The following is a 22,158-nucleotide window of genomic DNA, read 5'->3' as shown; positions in this document are numbered from 1 at the left end:
TTGACGCCTAACCCATCAACACTTTCAAAGAGCTAAGCGCCCAGTTTGCTTCGCACTTCATCGGGGGACACAGGTATAAAAAGTTTACTGCATGCTTGATGAGCATCAGGCAATGGGAAGATGAGACGTTGAGGTCTTATATAACACGCTTTAACAAAGAGGTGCTTTTAATCGATGAAGCTGACGACAAGATACACGTAGCCGCTTTCACAAATGGGCTGCGGAAGGGTAAGTTCCTATTTTCACTATATAAGAATGACCTAAAGACTACATCGAATGTGCTTTACAGGGCAACCAAATACATGAATGCTGAAGACGCGTTTCTGGCCTGAAATGAGAAACCCAAGAAAAGAGAAAGGCAGGAAGATACATGACAGGACAGAGGGCGGAAGATGGCAAGAACTGGAGAACGAAGGGATGACAAGCGCTCTAAGCCCCCTGCAGGGAGATTCATGATCTTCACTCCACTAATTGCCCCAATCAACCAAGTCCTAATGCAAATCAAGGAAGAGAGAGTCTTAACCTTCCCTGGAAAGCTAAAGGGAGATCCTAACAAACGATCTAAAGAAAAATACTGCCGTTTCCATCGTGATCATGGTCATGATACAACTGACTGCTACGACTTGAAACAATAGATCGAAACCCTCATCAGGCAAAGGAAGTTACAGAAGTTCGTCAACAGAGAGAGAGCAGATCCACCTCCTCTCCCCAACGAGACAACGAGTGTCCCAGATCACCCTTAGGAGACATAAGGATGATTGTGGGAGGCACGACGACCACCGGCTCGTCCAAAAAGGCTCGAAAGACTTACTTCAGAATGGTTCAGAACGTTCAGCTAACGGGTGTCGTCCCGAAGATGTCGCGGGTCAACAACCCCATTATTGGTTTCTCGGAAGAAGATGCCTGATGGCTTCACCACCCGCATGATGACGAGCTTGTCGTTAGCATCCAAGTAGGAGACTATAACACATACTGGGTCTTGGTTGACAATGGAAGCTCCACAGACATTCTCTCCTACCCGGCGTTCCAACAAATGCGAATCAACAGAGAACAGCTAGTTCCAACCAATGCTTCACTCGTTGGGTTTGGAGGAACAAAAGTATACCCCCTTGGCGCAGTCACGTTACCTGTCACAATTGGAGATTATTCTCAGCAAATCACTAGAGATGTTACATTCCTTGTTATCGATTGCTCCTCCACCTATAACGCCATCACAGGATGATCTACCCTTAACTCATGGAAGGTCGTAGCTTCAACCTACCACCTAATGATCAAATTCTCCATTGAGTACGGAGTATTGGAATTGCGAGAGGATCAAATAGCTGCACACGAATGCTATATTGCGATGTTGGAGATGGACGGCCATCTACAGACCATGAGCATAGAAGAACAACAGACAAGGGCAGAACTCGTAGAAAGGCTTGAGAAGATACCCCTCGATAGCTTCAGATTAGACAAAACCACAAGGATCAGCACTCTCGCCAACCCAATGGTTTGCCTAGCACTCGTAGCTTTTCTCAAGGAAAACCAGGACGTGTTTGCCTGAAGTCATGAAGACATGCCAGGAATCGACCCTTCAGTCATGGTACACAGGCTGAATGTGTCGCCCTTTTTTCCACCCATCCGTCAGAAGAAGCGAGTGTTCAGCCAAGAACGAGACCGAGCAATAGAAGAAGAAGTCGGCAAGCTACAAGAGGCATGCCTCATCATGAAATTATACTACCCCGATTGGCTAACAAATGTGGTAATGGTTAAGAAAGCCAACGAAAAATGGAGGATGTGCGTAGACTTTATGGACCTGAACAAAGCATGCCCCAAGGATAGCTACCCTCTCTCTCGAGTCGACGTACTGGTAGACTCTACAACTTAACACCAACTATTGAGCTTCATTAATGCCTTTTCAGGTTACAATCAAATCCGAATGGATGAAGCAGGCCAGGAGAAGAATTCATTTGTCACCAGCCAAGGTCTTTTTTGTTACAAAGTGATGCCGTTTGGCCTTAAGAATGCGGGCGCGGCATATCAAAGGCCTATGAATAAGATGTTTGCAAACCAAATCAGAAGGAATGTTCAAGTCTACATCGACGACATGTTGGTAAAAAGCTGAAAAGAGGAGGACCATTTAAAGGATCTCGAGGAAACTTCCGGCACCCTTCGTTCCTACAACACTAAACTCAATCCAAGTAAGTGTTTTTTTGGAGTAACAGCGGGAAAATTCCTTGGTTTTATGGTGTCTCAAAGAGGTATCAAGGCCAACCTAGACAAGATCAGATCCATAGTAGAGATGGCCCTCCTAAAGAACATGAAAGAAATGCAGAGTTTAAATGGAAAAGTAGTCGCCCTGAACAGGTTCATATCAAGGGCAATGGATAAGTGTTTACCCTTCTTTCGCACGCTGAAGAAGTCTTTCGAGTGGACTACCGAGTGTCAACAAGCGTTCGAGGATCTGAAGGCTTACCTCTCTTCCCTACCGTTGCTAAGTCCTCACAACTGAAGGAAGAGCTCTTCTTCACGTCTGTGCGGCCTTGGTCAGAGAAGAAGACAAGGTTCAAAAGCCTGTGTACTACGCCAGCCAAGCACTTTGTGGTGCAGAAGAAAGGTACCCACCTATGGAAAAGCTCGCCTTCGCCTTAGTCACGACAGCCCAAAAACTCAAACCATACTTTCAAGCCCACACGGTGATCGTCCTAACTGACATGCCCTTATGACCGGTAATGAGCAACCCGGAAGCTGCTGGTCGATTGGTACTATAGGCGATAGAGCTGAGTGAGTTTGACATTCAGTATCGCCCGCGCACCGCCATCAAGGGACAGGTCGTCGCGGACTTCATAGCAGAATTCACCAATAGGGAAGACAACGGGGCAAATAAATGTCCTTAGTGGAGTATACATACAGACGGGTTGTCCAACAGGTAGGCCGGGGGAGTAAGTGTCGTGCTCTTTTCTCTTGAAGGAGACAAGATTGAATGTATGGTCCGCCTTAACTTCCTTACCACCAACAATGAAACAAAGTACGAAGCTTTAGTGACAGGACTTAATCTCGCCATAGCAGCAAGGGCTACAAGTGTGGTTCTTTACTGCGACTCTCAGGTCATCACCAACCAAGTGAACAGGGATTATGAATGCAAAGGCGAAAGAATGAAGAAATACCTTGAGCAGTTAAGGAGAAGGATAAACGACCTAAGGCAAAGATCATCCAAATTCCTAGAGGAAAGAACGAGCAAGCCAACCACCTTGCCAAACCCACTTCAGCAGAACATATGACTGCCCTTGATAATGTACTCTCTTTTGTTCAGCTTGCTCCACTAATAAATTCCATCGATGTACAGGAGATATGTTATGTAGACGACTAGACCACACCATTAGTCTCTTATTTGAAAAATGGCATCTTACTAAACGGGAAGGAGGTCACAAGAAAGCTGAAGGTCTGAGCAACATAATTCGTTTTAATAAAGAACGTCTTCTACAAAAGAGGTTTCTCCTGCCTATACCTAAGGTGTTTATGTCATGAAGAAGCAGACTACGTTATGAGAGAGGTCCACGAAGGGATTTACGGGAACCACTCAGGGTCATAGTCGTTGGTACACAAACTCGTTCGAGCGGGGTACTACGAGCCCACCATGCAGAATGATGCTCAAACTTATGTCAAAACCTGCGACAAGTGTCAAAGGTTTAGCAATGTCATCAGACAGCCATCTGAAGAATTAACCCCAATGACAGCCCTATGGCCATTCGCTCAGTGGGGATTAGACATTATGGGGCCGTTTCCAATAGCAGTGCGACAGTTGAAGTTCCTGATAGTGGGCATAGACTACTTCACAAAATGGGTAGAAGCTGAAGCCTTAGCCACCATTACAAAAAGGAATATGTGAAGCTTCGTTTAAAGGTTCATCGTATGCAGGTTTGGGATCCCTATAGTCTTAGTCTCAAACAACAAGAAACAATTCGACAATGACTTCTTCCGGGACTTTTGATCGCAATTAGGGATCAGAAATCACTACTCCTCCCCCGCCCACCCTCAAGCTAACGAACAAGTTGAAGTCACGAACCGATCCTTGCTTAAAATTATCAAAACTCGGTTTGAGGGGGCAAAGGGTGTATGGCCTGAAAAGCTGCCAAGCATACTATGGCTGTACAGGATAACCAGTAAGGAATCCTACAGGAGAGACACCATTTCGGCTAACATACGAGAGCGAAGCAATCATTCCAGTTGAGGTCGAACTCACAAGCTATAGGGTGGATAATCATAATGAACACAAGAATGACGAGGCTATGCATCTACAGCTCGATCTAGTTGACGAAGTCAGGGCGACGACCGAACAAAGACTCGCACGGTACCAGGACTGGATGGCTAAGCACTACAATTCCCAAGTCCGACATAGAGATTTTTAGCTTAGAGATCTTGTTCTAAGAAAGGTCATGGGTGCCGTTAGAGACCCTGCACAGGGGAAGCTCAGCTCTAACTAGGAAGGACCCTACCGAATCACATCATGGTAGAGGAAAGGCACCTACCACCTAGAGACGCTGGACGAACGAAAACTACACCATCCATGGAACGCCAAGCACCTATGGAAGTACTACCAATAGAGAGGATGGCATGAAGAGTAGCACCCCTTTATTTCTAGTTTACCTTGGTTAATTTTAGCTATGCTCCTCAGTTTTTCTTTTTACTTTAGTTTTCCTACAATAACTCTTTTAGACCCCAAAGGGTAGGTCTTCTTCTTGAACTACTTTCTCTACAAATGTATGGTTTATCATAATAAGAGGAGTTTATTCAGATATAGCTAAGATGTTCGTCTATAGGAAATTGTCCATGAAGTGGATGAGTTTATTAAAGTCCGTACAGTGGACGACTTCATCACAGAATGATGAAATATTATATTATTAAGTCCACAAAGTGGACGAGCTTATTATTATTGTCCATAAAGTGGACGAGTCTATTAAAGTCCATAAAGTGGAGGACTTCATCCCAGAAGGATGGAATATTATTGTCCATCAAGTGGACGAGTCCATTACTTAAAAAGTGGACAAGGTCATTAAAGTTGACAGCTTCATAAAATTGCCATCACTTAACAAAGTGGACGAGTTTATTTGTGTCCATAAAGTGGACGAATTTATTAACATCTGTAAAAGTGGACGACCTCATCCCAGAATGATGAAATATTATCAATCCATAAAATGGATGAATTTATCAATGTCCATAAAGTGGACGAATTTATTATTAGTCCATGAGGTGGATAAGTTTATTATCAAAATTGACGAGTTCAACAAATCCATAAAGTGGATGAGCTTGGTGGTCCATAAAATAGACAAGTTTATTAGTAAGCTCATAAAGTAGGCAAGTTCATCATAAAAGGATGAATTATTAAAGTCCAAAAAGAAGACAAATTCATTCCACAAAGATGGCTTAATCCATAATTAAGGTGGACAGGCCCACAAAGAAGGGCTTATAACTTAGTCAACAAAGCTGATGAGGTAATCCTACAGTTTACAAATTCATCTTATAAAAGTTGATGAGATCAACAAAGTGGACAAATTCATAAGAGCAAAGAGATGAACGCACACATCAACAAAAATACTGAAAGAGACAGATATGAAGTACCATAAATAAAATAGTGTTTTACAAACAAAGCCCAAGAAGAAAAGGGCGTTAAACATTGTTCGAAAATTAGATCAAATTTACAAGAAGAAAAGAAAAAGACAAGGCTCAAGAGGCAGGGGGGCCTTGTGGGATCTCGTTGCCCTTGGAAGGAAGGTCTTGGGCCTCGTGAGTTAGAGGATCCTTGACATTCGGAGTATTGGCCGATGGGGATAGAAGAACAAAAGGCTTATCCACAATAGCAAGTTGAGCAAGGACAACACCATCATCTTCTGGATTCGCCTCGGACTCAGTGAAGTCATCATTCTCCTCATGAGTAGCGTTGCCTGCAGGTGTCGACAGTAAGGGGTCATCCATTGAAACCTTAGACAAATCTAGGTGAGGGTAGATGGATTTGACCTGTTTAAGGTAATTTTGAAACTCGTCACCATAGTAGTCAGCACAGGAATCAACGAATGATTGTGACATCCTAAATTCCTTCACGGCATCAGCCTTGGCCATCTCCACCTAACCTAAGAGGGTCGCCAACTCTTTCCTCGCCGTCTCCTTAGCTTCTTGCTCTTTTTTCTTCTGACAACCCCTCTCCTCTAGCTTCTCCCTCAACTCTTTCACCTCCTGGTGAAGGGTTCGAAGGGTCGCCTTGTACTGTTTTTGCCCATCGGTCATGTTCTTGAAGCGCTTATGCAACCAGGTTATCACCCCTTCTTTGGCGATGCCCTTATCCTACAGCGCCTTCATGCAAACCATCGCCTACAGAACAGGGCTTTCATCAGCTTTTAAGCATAAAAAACAAATAGGTTGAGAGAAGTGAGAAAGGAACGTACCGGGGCAAGGTCAAAGAGTCCTGACGACCCTAGTTCCTCCATCCTTTGCTCAGCACAAGAGTCCACGTCCTTGTCCTTAATGATGGACTTTATCATCTCAATGGCGTAGTCCTTGTGTGTAAGAAGACGACGGTTTGTTTCCTGGATGACGAGGCTGGATGTCGTCATTAGTACTTTGCCTGCCCCGTGTTTGGGAGGCGACGGCTTCTTAGGGGGCCTCTCCCCGAGAGTTGGGGGTACCTTTTTGGGCGAGCAGTCGTCCTTCCCGTCAGCTTTCTTCTTCGGCACCCCTTTACCGACGACCTTAGGGGCTAACAAGGATGCCCCCTCATTTTCCTTAGCCTTCCCCTCTTCTTTCTTACGTGCAGCAGTAGCCCTTACTTGCGCTCTTAGCCTAGCTGCCTCCATTTCTACAAAAAATCAAATAAGGAGTATTAAGACAAGCCGACGAAAAAATATAGAGAGTTAGAATGGTTAACTTATGACGACGGGATTAAGCGTTGAGGTGACGGGCTTCTGGTGTTGGCTCAGGACCTCCACAATATGCGTGCAAAGTGTTGAGTCTGATGAGATCCAGAAACTTCCGCTCGTCCAATGAGATTTCTGTGGCCCGGCGAATGAAGTCTTCTTGCTCGCCTGTGATATGCGGACGGACACTAGCTGAAATAGAAGGAAAAAACAAACAATGTTAGAAATTCAAAACAAATAAACTAGAAAAAGCAAACAGGGTTAACTTGAATCCTTAACATAAGCCCAGGTGTTGTCAAAACCATGGGGCATCATCTCCCACTCTTCTTGACGACACACCCAGTTCGTCCCCTTAAAAAAAAATACCTGCCTTTCCAATTCCTATTAGAATCGGCATATCAGATACCAGCCTTAGCTTCTTCTTCCTTGTAGAGAAATGATAAATTCCTTTGGATGAGACAATATGCTAAGAATGATAACAACAAAAGAACTCATCAAGAGTTAGTTAACAGTTCCCTCCACTTAAACGACCCCACAAAATCTTAGCTCCAATGAATATCCTCCAAGAGTTTGGGGCAATTTGGTTGACGGAAAACCCCAAAAAGTTGGCCAACTGATGGTGAAGTGCCATCAGGGGTAGTCTCAATCCTGCTGCGAACATGGCATCATACATGCCGACGTCCGCGGTCTTCCCTGTATAACATTTTTCAAACTTTCCAGGAAGACGGATGGGGATGTTGTCCAGAATTTGGAAATGGGCGCATAAAGTTTTAAAAACTTTATCTGACATCGTTGGCAGAAACTCATTAACCGTCCACTCTTCAGGGAGAATGAAGGGATGGTCATCCCCTGGGCTTCTTGAAGTACTCTTTATCACCTCCTCATCATCGTAGTTTTTGTCCCCATCACTCTCTCCCCTTTCCACCTCGTCATCCTCGTCTCCATCCTCACTTACTAACTCAACTTCTTCTCCACAATTTTCCATTTCCATGTTAGAAGATTGGGCTGACGTTTCCCTCTTTGACAACCAAGAGAAGCCCTCATCGGGCTTTTGACCTAATGGGAAGATCTCATCGTAGCCTACTCCTTCGCAGACTGACGACTGTTCACTCATCGCTTCTCTAGACATTTGACTACCTACAAGCGACAGAGGTATTCTAAGAACCTAAGTTGACGGCCTCTCTAAAATAGTTTCACAAATCAACTAAGATAAAAGTAAAAAATGAGAAGCAGTAAGAGCAAAAAGTAACTTACAAAGTAAAACTAACGGGCTCTTGAAAAATGACGGTCTGGGCTAAAACAGAATGGTGTAAGCAAAGTTCTTAAAGTGACGAGTTCACTCTAACAATCAACAACAGTAAAATAGAAGAAAATGAGGGGGGAGGCAAGGTATATATAAGGAAGGATATGCACAGAAGACGAAGCGACGCCCTCATCCAGAAGTAGAACCAATTGAGTTGTGCCGCGTGTCCAAGCATTAAATAAAGGCTACTCGAGGCAATTGCGCATAAATGATTCTCTCTCTTAAGTAAAAGTAAATTAACAATAAAATTCAACTCCATAACCCGTTAGCTTGAGTTGATGAAGCTATGAAGTAGGGGGGCAGCTAATAAAGATAAAATTGTAAATATGAACATTCACTTATGGAAAGGCATAGAACGACATTCCAAACAAACCTGTCAGTCTTACTCGTGTCCATTGACAAGTGACAACAGTAGGGAGTCTACAGCTCTAAGCTGACGGGGTCAACTTGGGAGAGATGGAAAGCTGATGACATTAAGCTGAAGGGAATGCACGAGAATGACGGCTCCAATATAACCTTAACTTGGCCTCCACACATGCACAAATAAGGAAATTTCTTGTGCCCTACGCTTAGGATTAGTCGAAAAGACTCCTACAAGGAAAGGATTCCGCAAAATACACTTATGAGGACTCCTATAAGGAAAATACTTCTAAATCAAGGAAGAGATGTCAACGCTCTACTATTATAAAAGCTCCAAAACCCTCACTAGCCAAGACACACATAATTTACCTTCGCTCTAGCACCCTAAAGTTGTGAGAAAAGTTCTAACTTGACCTTCAGAGGGTATTTCACCGGCACCACACTGGTGCCCTTTGTTAGGTCTTCTCTTTTTGTTGTGCGAGTGTTGTTTCGAGCGTGTGAGAACCGTGTGGCTCACTGGTGATTTCTCAACATCATCACAAACAAACAATCAATGTGTGCCATTTTATGGGCTTTGAAAGTATCCCCATTCACTTTTATTTTTCTCAATTTTATACCAAATTAGCCTTTGCACACGATAAGATTCAAATGATAAAGAGAAATCACAAGCTTTATTGAATTAGGAGTTATTTTAATTCCCAAAGGTTATTCTCAAAGTAGAATGTGTTTTCTCCAAAATGGAACCATGTGAGATGTATGATAAAATGTTTCACACGAACTTGACCCCAATTTGTTCATGTTATTTTGATTATAAATATATAACTACTATGTTAATAGTTTTACATTATGAATGGTTGTTAAACAAGTGTATCATTAAATTGTGTTATTTATTACTTTTGAAAGTTATTTAAACTTCTTTAGTTATTTTGGTAGTCGCTTTAAGTAGATTTTACAAATTTAATCCATTTAGTTGAATTTTAATTAATTACCAAATGAATTATTTATTTATTTTTTGAGGGGGTTTCAACCTATGGCGTATGATCCTGATGATAGCTCTTTATTATCATTAGACCAAGACACCAATCAGTTTTTGGTGTAGGCAGAGATTGAACCTCAGATTTTTTATACAATCATTAGAGACTTTATCAATTAAGCTAATTAGAACCCACAATTATCAAATGAATTAAGATGTCATCACAATTTGATTGTGACATTCCATCAAATTCCGATTCTCGACACCTAAAAACTCTTCCTTTTCTGTTCTTTAAAATGTAATCTAGGATTTTTAAAAAGTTATTATATATATAAAAGCTATCAAAAAAAAATTATTTACTTTTTTTGCTTAAAATCAATGCCCTTAGAGCATTTATTAACTTTCCATATATATATATATATTCAAGTATTTTATTCTCCACTTGCGTTCCTATTTTCGGTTCAACTTCTTCTTCTTTTTTCAACTTCTATTTATACAAAGCCAAATGATACTGTTGACCAAGAAGAGTCATGATTTATGATTCCAACTACACTTAAAAAACAAGGACCTAACGTGGGACTTTATTAGAGCATCCATAGCCTAAAATCTCATCCTATTCTACTTTACCATCCCAAAAAGTTACTTTATCAATTTATACAATACTATTTTACAATACTCCAGCATCTCAACTTTTATTTTACAATACAATACATTAAAATAATATAAATTATTCAATAAAAAATAATATAAAATTATCTCCCTCTTTCCCTTATTCCAAATTTCAGTCACTTTTCCTCACTGCCTCTCTCTCCCTCTCAGCCACACCACCACCAACAACAGGCACCAGCACACCAAAACCCATTATTTAACCACCAACAACCTAGCCAAGATTTTTCTCCCAAAAAAAAAAAGAAAAAATCCAGCCAAGAACAAAGCTACAAATCCACCAAAAATAATCATTGCCACTTCCATCAATCCAAACATAAACACTTCTTAGTGGGTCCGGCAATGGGTGGCTTTGGTGATGGTGTTCATATGCATGGGTTTTGGGTTTGAAGAAAATGGGTTTTGTTTTCTACCCATGGCCTTTGCATGCCCAAAACAAACCCAAACATTTTGTGGATCTCGAAGATCTGGCCATGGAGGCTGTGGAGCTCGAAGCTCTGGCCATAGAGCTTCGACTCAATGAGTTGGGCAAGATCAGAAGAGAGAGGGGAGAGTTGGGTTTGGGTTCAGAGGGAGGGATCACCGTGATGAAGTTGAGAAAATTGACCCAGCTGACCCATGGGGTGAGAAAGAGTACTTGGCAGAGGTATGGGAGACCCACAACACCGAACCCAGAAACCCACCACTACCAATCTTGCCGATCTAGAAACCCACCACGCTGATCTCCAACTTAACCGCGCCACCATGCTGATCAGAGAGATGAAGAGGATGATGACTGCTTGCGTTGTGTTTCCATTGGGTTGATGAGAGTTTAGCGTAGAGTGAAGGTAATGAAATAATGAGAGAAAAGGAAGAGAGAGCAAGAAGAAGAGAGAGCAAAAAGAAAAAGACAAAAGAAAGAGAGAGAAGAATCAGAGATAATATAATAATAATTTTTAATTATACAATCTTGCTACAGTACCTTCCTATATGCTCATCTGCGGGTAGTTGATCATTGTAATCCAAGAAGTCTTCTCATCCCAGGGAAAACTCTAGTGTTTCCGCCACTTTTATATTGTGGATTCCCTTCTTTTTCCTTTTCTTTTCAATAATCCCATTATGAGCCTTAAGGAATATCTTTATTCCTAAGGGCTTGTTAGGCGCATGGGATTTCACAAGGGCTTCACAGTAGGCGTATGGGACTTTATCATAGCATTTTTGAATATTGTAACATTTTTAGCCATTGTGCGGGCTAGACAAATAGAGAAATCAATCATCAGTCAACTGCAAGATCAAGAGTATCTTAACCAAATAGTTTCTAACTGTGGGAGTAGCATGAGAGTAACTTTATCGGTGAGAACAAGAATTTCAAAACAATAGTGCTTTAACAGTAATAGTAACTCGAGGGGGCCACACATTTAATCAATGGAAGGAGCATCAGATGGATAACCATCAAAAGGATCAAAAGGACCTTGTGGAGAATCACATTCATGTTCATGGTAAATAGCATATTGATTACAGAATCCACAATATAAAAGTGGCTCAAACACTGGAGTTTTCCCTGGGATGAGAAGACTTCTTGGATTGCAATGATCAGCTACCTGCAGATGAGCAATGGCATTAGAATAGGGTCTGGGGCCAAAGATGGAGATTCTATCTGTGCTTTCCATAAAATGATAATCTTTCCATAGATTTTGAGCAACATTAATAATTTGGTTATTAAAATAATTTCTCCAACATTCTGCAAGAGCATAAGGATCATCAAAGGACAATTGAGAATTTCCTTCAAGCCATGGTCCTTGGTGAGTATGTCCATTAATGAGAATGAGATGCTTTGAGGGTTGGACATTCATCCAGTTATCTCTTTCCCATTTTGGCAGAGTGCTCCAGCATCTGATGGAAACAAAAGGACTATTAAATCCTTTAATAGCATCTTGAATAATTTGTGGAAGTTGGCTAGCTTGATAATGGCTTGCTAATTTTATGAACCTGATAAAGCCATATTCAAACATTTAAGAAAGCCGGTTAGGATCTCTATCATCATCATCATCTGATTCATCAGCAATATATGAACCATCATCATAATTAATTAAAAGACCAAGAAATGGGTGTTTCTTTTCATATACTCTGAGAGTACTCCCAAAGTGTTCTTCCCATTCCAGCTGGATAAATACATTATCACCTTCATCTAATTCATCAGGATCAGGAATAGTGGCTGTAACAAGTTTCTTGAAATATTTGAACCATAAGTCAAAAGATCTGAACATAGCCTTGCTCTTCAGAATACGAGATTGTATATCTGTAGGCAAGTTAGCAATAGCACTTCTTAACCAAGATTGGGTCTTAAGACTCAATCTAGCATAAGCAGTGCCCATTATAGTCATTTTATCCATTGAATGGATTTCCTCTTTGCCAAAGAGTTGACTAATGTAGGCTTCAAGATGGCTTTTAAGAGCCTTATTATTTGAAACAAGGTTACTTTCTGAAACAGAGTTATTTTCTGAAATAGGGTTATTTTTTGAAACAAGGTTGGCATAATGGCTCATATAAGCCTCATTTTGAGCGGTAAGATTATCAAGGTGAATTTTGAGTGCTTTTGGGTTTTTCTCAAACAGGTTATGGTGGTTTATGATAAAAGAAGCTTGAAGGTTATCAAGAATTAATTTAATAGAATTAAGAAGTTTGAATAGGTTCCATTGTGGAATTGTAATCTTTTAGATAAAACTTCCTGCAAAGCAATTACCATTTCATCATTGGAATATATCACCTTTGTAGGGACAGATTCCTAAAAAGATGTTGATCCACTAGGTTTTATCCTAGAAGATACGCCTTCATGCATTTCAAAAGGTTTTCCTGCTGGGAGCCTTTTGTTTTGAGAATAGTCCTGTGCAGGAGATTTTCACTTGTTGTTTTTCCTCTCTGCCGAGGAAGCCATAATAATCCACTTACTAGTGGTATAAGTATAAGTATTATTAATATTTCACTTTTTAGTGGTATTTATCCACGCATCATTGCCCGATATCTACAAAGAACCATTGGAATGTTAGGGTAATTGGTAATAGTTGATAATTTGGCACTACTAGTATTACCTTTAAAATTGTCTGTGAAACATTGGCAAAAACCCATCCTTGGTTCATGAGAAGTATATTAGTAGGAAAATCATAAGACAAATTAACCATGTGTCTTTTCTTATGCCGAAAAGCATTAGGAACATCAGAACAGTCATCATTGATCGGAATTTTTTGAAAATTATCAATTTTTGTATTTATCTTCTTGTTGGTGGAAGTCAAGATGTTTGGTTTTAGTATGAATCCGATCTAAAGTATCACCAATATCAATTTCAAGCTTTGAAGCAAATTTGAATTTTATTTTCTATCCAAAAGGATCAATAGTAATTCCATCATGTTCAACAAGATACAAAGCATTTATAAATGGCAAACCAAGAATCGCTTTATCAGTCATGTTTTTGACAAGAATAGAAGGAATCTTGAAACAGACATTATCATGGCAAACATGAGCATTGTTCAATTCATATTTAATCTTCATTTGAGAACCATTAGTAGAAACCAATCTTACAGTTGATTTTTCAAAAATTTTAAAGGAATAAATCTTTCCTGGATACAATTCATATCTACACCAGAATTAATCATAGCAATAACAGTGAAATGATAATCATGAGAAACAATAATTTTGACTTTTGTAAACCATTTTGGAGGAAGTATTTTATTAACAAAACTAAGTTTAGAATTAGTAATACTTTTATCAGAAAGAAGAGCCTGTTGACTAGATTCATCTCCATCTTTGTGCTCATTTTGTTTATTATCAGACTTATTTTGATCAATATTTTTATCAATTTTTAACAATACCAATTCTTGTTATCACTTTTAATGCTTTTAAATTCATGTTTTAATTCACTTATCTCTTGTTTAACAATATTAATTTCTTGTTGAAGATCATTAACAGTTAAATCTTTGGATTTTTTTTTATTAAATATTTCTAAAGTTTCTTCAAAACTTATCATTGATTTAAGTTTTTTACTAGTTTCATCTTTTAATAAGTTTTTCTTAAACTTATCCAAATATTCTTTTTGTAATTCAAGGTTATCAATTTGACCTATCAATTTAACCAATAAACTTTCATTTTCTTCACATTTAGTAAGAGTATTAATTGATTTAATGACATTGCAATAGGAATCTCTACAACCAATTTTAACATTAGGTGAATCAAAAGAATTATCAGCAAAGTGATAACAAGAATCAGATGAAGAAGAAAAATCATCTTCCAAGGAATCAGACAAATTGTTTAATTCAAGGATTTTGAATAATTCTTCTTGATCTTTATCATCAATATTTAACATGTTAAACTTATTTTTTAGCTTACTAGGTTTTTGTCTACAATCTTTATTGAAATGCCCAGGTTTACCACAGTTAAAACATTTACCTTTACCTGATCTCTATTTATCATATTTTTTAGAAACATTTTTCTTTTTAGCATAAAAATCATTAAAATTAGTTCTATAATTTTTATATTTTTTATGGCTAAAATTTTTGTGACTTTTATCATGTTTTTTACATTTTTGCCTAGAAGGAGCAATAGGGAGCAAACCATATTGTTTACAAAAATTACCCATTTCATATTTAGCTTTTCTTTTATTCTTTAATTGGTGTTTTAACAGTTTTTCATCATTGCACATATTAATTCCAAATTTTTTAATAGTGCTTAGAATATCACCATAAGTTAAATGGTCATAAATGATGGAATTATTTTTACCAATTAATTCTTATTTTACCTTATGAGCAAAGATAGGAGGCAGACCGTCAATAAACTTTTCTTTCCAAGAAGGCTTATAACAATCTTTACAATGCATTACTCTGGAAAGAAAAACATCTTGATACCACCTGTAATCAGACATAGTAGGACATCTCAAATTATTCAACAAATCAGAAATTCGAGACGAAGCATTAGATGGAGTACCAACAAAATGTTTGATAATAATATAAATCAAGGTAATAACGCCATCAGGAATACCTCGACCAATACGTTCATCAAAAATAGGTAAACCTTCATCATTCTTTTTAACAGCATGTTTAATAGAATCTCTAGATTCTTCTGTGAGATATGAATCCCATCAACCATGAAGGTATCAAAAAAACTAGTAGCAAGTAAGTCAACAATTTCAGGTTGGTCAAAATCGTGGTTATTTTGGTAAGTAATACCAACCATAGACATATGTCCCATTTTATTAATAATTTCTTATTCAGAAAAACGATCAATATTCCATTTATAAATTTTATCTGCAGAAACAGAAAATTGTGTTTGAAAATGTCTTTCTTCAAACTACATATCAGAGGGAGTAGGTTTTGAATACCAATTTTTTGTAAAAAACATAGGTTTGGAACTTCCAACAAATATTTAATTTCTGAGAAATCATTATCAAAAACCTTTTTAGCAGAAACAGAAGAAACAGTATCAGAATCTGTATTTTCTTTAGAAACAATTCTTTTTCATTTCTTGAAATAGTGCAAGCAGTATTTGTAGAAGTACCTTTAGTTTTAACTTTTAAATCAGCAAGCATTTTTTAACAGTTTCAAGAATTTTAGATTGGGAAGTTTTAAACTTGAATTTTTTATCTTGACTGGGTAAATTAATCAAAGGTTTTTTCAACAATTTTTTCTTCAGTACAGTCAAGCTGTTGACCAGTAACATGCAAAGATTCATTAGTAAAATTATTTTGTTCAATAAGACTAACAATGGAAGATTGATAATCAGCAATTTTGAAAAGGGAAGCTTTAACATCAGTCTACTTATTAGTAGTTATCAAAATTGTCTCAAGAGGCGAATGATTAGACCAAACAGTGGTTTTGTATTCTTTAACAAAATTTGATTTTTTTTATCACTTGAAACACCTTGTTCTCATTGATAAAGTTACTCCCATGCTACTCCCATGGTTAGAAACTGTTTGGTCAAGATACTCCTGATCTTGCAGTTGACTGATGATTGATTTCTCTATTTGTCTAGCCCGCACAATGGCTAAAAATGTTACAATATTAAAAAATGCTATGATGAAGTCTCATGCGCCTGCTGTGAAGTTCCTGTGAAATCCCATGCGCCTGACAAGCCCTTAGGAATAAAGATGTTCCTTAAGGCTCATAATGGGATTCTTGAAAAGAAAAGGAAAAAGAAGGGAATCCACATACTTTGGTCTTGTCATGTTTTCATACTTTGGTCTTGCCATGTTTCTTCCAACAAAGTCTGAACATTATAGGTTGAAGAAAATGACAAAAATTTTCAGCTAATTTTTAAGTCAAAAAGTGGGAAAAACATTGTTCACAGACACTGTTCACTTTTTACTGTTCACTTCGAATTTTTGCCTATTTAAGGGGGTTGTCCCTTAAGCTTAAGACATAATTTTTCATAGAATTTTCTCAGAATTCTCTCACTAGAAAACCTTCTTTCTTTTATTAGCTTTCCTTGGAGTTAGAGAGTTCCTACTACCTTGTTCCTACTACCACTATTTCCCTACAACCTTGTAACTAGGACTAGTTAAGGTTTGGTTCAAGTTTTGTAACTATTAACATGTATTGTTGAGATCTTGTATTCACTACTACTATAAGTGTTTGTTCTACTTTCAATAACAAGTATTTCAGCTTTCTGTTTAATATACTACTTGTTGCTACTGCCATCTTGGACGGTTCTAAATTGCTTTCATTTATTTTGAATTATTTTGATATATACTACTTGGCTGATTCTACCGCCTTAGTATTGTTTTAAATTATCTGCACTTCAATTATACTTGCAATACTGCCTTCTTTGCTGGTTTTACTTTGCTTTCTTTACTATCAATATACTTTCATTATATTATATTGTGCTTCCATCGCTTCAACTGTGCATCCCCTTTCTAGGATGGTACTGTAGTATTGTAAAAAGTTTACAATTGGCACATTTTGCAGTTGGATTGGAGCATCATTTGAAGGTTGTGATGGTAAATATATCAATATATACAATATACCATTTGGGCTGCGGATGCTCCTCTATATAAAAGCCTGGGGTTATATCTGATTTTTTTTTTTTTTGAAAGTGATGAATATCTTGATAATTAAGGGTCTGTTTGGATAGTACTATGTGCTGAAAGCTGCTAAAACTGATTGTTGCTGAAAACACTGTAGCAATAATTTTTAAATGTGTGAATAGTACTGTGGGACCCACTTTTAATATTAAATTTACATGAACAATGCATAAACAGTGCACGCACAGAACACACAGTATTTTTGTTCCAAAGTCAATAAGTTCGGCTACTAAAAAAATAAAAACTAAAACGCAACTTACTTTGAGTGAAAGTAGTCTATCAAATCGGGTCTAAGTCCTTGAATATAACTAAGCTAGCAAACTTGGAAGACGATTGTTTTTAAGCGTATCCGTATCCCATAATGGGAGTTTTTTTTTTTTTTTTTTTTTTTTAATTGAGGAAAACATAATGGGAGATATTGAAGGTGTACCTAATCCAACAGTGGATTAACCAGAAAAATATTAACTCTTTGCAGTAGTACTAGTAGATCATGCTTCTTGACACATTGACACTGGCAGCTACTTATTTCATCACGTCAAGTTGCCATTTTTAGTTCACTGTTTTAGTTGGGGTAGGTAGGTTCGCAAAACCAGTAAAAGCACTCAAATATAGTTGGACTCGTTAGTTTGGTGATCCTAAAATCAAAATTGATTATTGAAGTTGGTCTACATTTAATAAAGTATCAACTATCAACCGCTCCTAGTTTCTGACTAGAAATTTTAGATGGATAACGATGCAATTCGTGGTTCCAATTTGCAACAAAGTTTGGATTAGATTTTCTTAAAGCTATGATAGAAATTTTGATTATTTGGGCTTATTCAAAGATGCTAACATTGCCAATGCCACCAAAGTTTTCTTGCTGTCTCTTCTTTCCAGGTGGACAAGATTTGAAGTTCCTTTTCCTTTTCCTTGGTCAAGGAAGTGTGAGGTGTCCGTGTGCACACATTATTGACGACAAAAGTGGCAACTTTTTTTTTTTTTTTTTTTTTTTTTTTTTTTTTTTTTTTTTGTGAAAATTACACAAGCACCCAATGGATCTTGAACCCATGACCTCACCCTCTACATAACACTTATAAGGGAAGGAGGTGATAGCTGAGCTAGAGCTTGTTGGCACTGAAATGTAGAGTTTTAGTCCCCTAGAGTATGTTTAGTAATTTTAAAATATTTTCAAGTGATGTTGAACTTTAGTATAATCTCTCATCCTTAGACACTGGTAATTTCCTGTTACTTTTAGGCTAAAATACCTTTTGGACTTTTGGATTGCTATCATTTTGGCCCCTTTAGCATCAAAATTTGCAATTAACACTCACCCTCAACTTTAGGATCGATCTGAGTGCGGTCCTTATATCAAGATCAATTAACTCTTAACTCTCTTAGTCTTTAAATACCCCAAAGCTACACCAGAGATTCAGAAGTTGAAATTTCACCTCAACTATCAATAGGTTTCACTAAGGTTTTTGGCAGGAAAAAAATAGAGAAAAAAGAAGAAAATATTATTGTTTTGGATATTTAATGGCCTACCTTTAGAAGGGCCACATTGACAGAAATTTTAAAGTCAGGCTGTTTTGATAAGTAATAAAAACTTTGATAAGACATCTCAAATACAAAGGCCAAAGCACACAGGGAGTGTGATGAGAAAAAAAAGAAAAAAAAAAAAGAAGACAAAATTATAAACGCCCAAAGCATTTGTCCACCCAAGCAAAGTCTGAAAGAAAAACCAGATCAAGTCATGAATTGATTTTTTAGTTCCTTCAAAGATCTGAGAATTCCTTTCTCACCAAGTGCTCCACATTAAACAATGAGGGTTCATATTCCAAATCGCCCCATCTCTATGCTTGTTAAACTTGCCTGGCCTACAGGCTAAAAGCTCCACCACATCACTAGGAGTGTGTTTGGCATCAGCTTCAGCTTTTGGCTTTTATCTTTTATGTACAACTTTTTAAAACCTCACTTTTTCCCACTTTTTCTCACTTTTTTCAAGGTACAATATACTTTAGCACACTTTCAGCAAAAAGTTTTCAACAAAAGCTAAATAAGCTGTTTCCAAACGGAAATTAGGCATAACCCAAGCAACCCCAAAGAGTGAAAACACTCTGCTCCATAGCTCTCTGGCAAGAGAACAGTGTAAGAATAAATGATTACTGGTCTCCCCATCCCTCTTACATATACAACACCAATCAATAGCTAAGAGCCAATGCTTTTGTAAATTATCATTAGTTAAGATCTGACCCAATGCTGCTGTCCATATAAAGAAACTGACCTTTGTAGGCACTTTTGATTTCCGCACTAATATCCAAGGAAAAGACATATCACATATGTGAGAAGGTAGCAAGACTTTGTAGTAAGTTTGAACTTCAAGACCTTTGTTGGCACTTTCGAGGCTGTTAATTGCACTTGTTAAAAAAAGAAAAAAGAAATTTTTGTAGTCAAGGGACCAAAATGACATTGACCTTAAAGTTAGAGGGACCAAAAAACCTTTTAGCCATATTTTATGAATAGGATTAACTTATCCCTTTTCTTCCGAGTTCTGACCTTTCTGGATGTTCTATTAATGGAAAAAGCATATGCATCCTCTGCTGAAGTTTAAATTCAAAACTCCATTTTAAGTTACAGTGGGCCTCATTATATGATTGTTAGTAAATGTAAAAACAAAAGATTTTTTTTTTTTTTTTTTAATTGCTAAGTTATACACATGCTGGGTTTTTATACCCATGAACCTTACCTTCATGCAATTTTGTGGGAGCAAGAAGTGTCATTTGAGCCAGAGCTTATAGGCAAGACAAAATATTTCATTTGTTTTTAAGGGACTTGATTTTCACATGTTTATGACTGTGGGTTGGTGTGTAAATGTGCATTTAACAATACATAGGTTTGATAAGGGGAGTACATACATCTACTTTTTTTTTTCCTGATTATTAATAAAATAATTGATTTCTAAGTACAACACAAATCTCACATCAGGAAGAGTCATGATTACCATACAATGTTTAAGTGTGATAGTCTGATTTTGGAATATTTTTGTCTGGTTCGGTTTTGGTGGGATCAGTTAACATCTGTAAGAATATTGTAGTTGATACTTATGCTTGATACCTTGTATCAGTAAGGTCAATGAAGGTTCATTATAGTTCATAGTTCAAGTAAATTGTAATATTCTGCTCTGTTGCGTAGGTTTAAAAAAATAGCTACATGTACTGATCCATGTAATATATTAGTGCGCCTGATGTGTTTGTCTTCTTCTTTTTTTTTTTTGGGGGGGGGTGGTGGTGTGGCGGCTGGCGGGTGGTATCTGTAATTTGGTAGTTGTGTACAAACCGGCTTCGTAAATTGCTTTTTATACTATTGTCTTCAATTTTTTAGTTTGCATGCTTGTCAAAGGAATGTGCTGGACGTATGAATTGCTTAGTAGAATAAAAATGTTGATAGTCCTGCAGATCAGTGATTCTACTTCTTGTTATACGTTATTTATTATTATTATTTTTTAATCAAAAATTAAATGGTTCATCTACAAGTTTAAAACACTCTGTTTTGGCTATAGTGTTGAAATGTTTGAACAATCTTCACATCATAAGGTTTGATTCTATAGGTATGACCAAATATTTTAGTTACAACTATTTAACCTATTTCTTGCAGGTGGTGGCTGCCAGATCAATGTGGATGCAGGAGCTACAAAAACAAACAAAGGAAGAGACTGGCTGGTTTTCAAGAAGCACTTTCTATTCAAAAGACAGGGCTAATACACTGGAGGAAGATTTTGATCCTATACCAGGGAGGACTTTTGCATCTGAACATACTAGCTCCTCCATGGCAACAGATTTTGAGACTGAGAAGTACCCAGTTGAAAGTACTGAGTTACAATTTATTGATAAATCTGTTATTGCAGAGAAGCCAGTTATTAAGACTGGGAATAAGGATTCACTAGTTGGTCCATCCTCTAAGCCACTAGTTCATAATTTTGAAGATGATGAGGATGAGTGGCCTGAGGAAGGTTCTGATTTTGGTGGGTATAGCGGAACTGCTTATTGTATGGGAAATGAAGATGACATATCTTTCAGTGATCTTGAGGATGTTGATGATGGCCGTGTACCCATAAAAACCAAGATAGTAGTTTCAAAGGGTTTCAAGAAAAGTCCATAATTGCATAAGCTTTTGCTGATTGGATAAAATATAGAGCTGAAGAGTCTTCCCATATGTAACCCCCGGACTAAGGACTTCAAAAAGTAAACTTTCTCAGTTGTCCTATGATTGGTAATGGTGTCACTTGAGCTTTTTGTACATAATGAATGGTAATCAAAGTTTCGATAGTGCATAATCTGCTTGATTGGCTGTGTGAGAAATGTAAGTTAAATGTAACGAGCAAATAGGAGTGATTGAGAACGTTTAGAAAGATAATGGTGAACCATTTTTTTGAAAGACAAAAATCGTGAGGGCAGGGGACTCCAGTCAGATTATCGTGGAAGCAATCTAAGTAAATGTCCTTGTCGTTAGACCTCTTGTTCCATATTTGTCATGATGTACAAAGAGCCTTATTTTAAGCATTAAGGCTTGCTTTTGGTGTAATTTTACCTATTTTTTTGAAACATCGTTCAAATACAAAAAAGAAGTGTTGATATGGCAATGGTTAGTAACCACATAAATTGAATTTTTGGGGTTCCTTGCAGCTAAAAAATGTAAATGATTTTCTTTATTAAAAAAAATTACTGTTAAGTTTTATACTGCAAAAACTGGCATGCTGTAATTTATGTAAAATATAAAATAGATTAGATGTATTTGTAATTGAATTTAAATTTATAGGGTAAAATATAATTAATACCCATGAAATTTGAGCTCATGTTAGCTAGATCTAAACTTTTCAACTTGGACCCTAAACTACTACTCATCCCCCCCCCCCCCCCCCCCCCCCCCCCCCCCCCCCCCCCCCCCC

The 22,158-nt window shown here is 37.7% G+C and overlaps 1 protein-coding gene across 1 annotated transcript; it reads left to right on the top strand.

Annotated features, from left to right (window-relative positions):
* Nucleotides 1-20,885: 20,885 nt before the first annotated feature.
* Nucleotides 20,886-21,371, top strand: LOC136062571 (uncharacterized). The gene has a single exon (XM_065761766.1). The coding sequence runs from the start codon at nt 20,886-20,888 to the stop codon at nt 21,369-21,371; it is 486 nt and encodes a 161-aa protein (XP_065617838.1).
* Nucleotides 21,372-22,158: the final 787 nt, after the last annotated feature.

This window comes from Quercus suber, unplaced genomic scaffold (genome assembly GCF_002906115.3).
Source record: "Quercus suber isolate HL8 unplaced genomic scaffold, Cork oak 2.0 scaffold_428, whole genome shotgun sequence".
Lineage (NCBI taxonomy): Eukaryota > Viridiplantae > Streptophyta > Magnoliopsida > Fagales > Fagaceae > Quercus > Quercus suber.
This window is presented reverse-complemented; position numbering and strand designations above follow the sequence as displayed.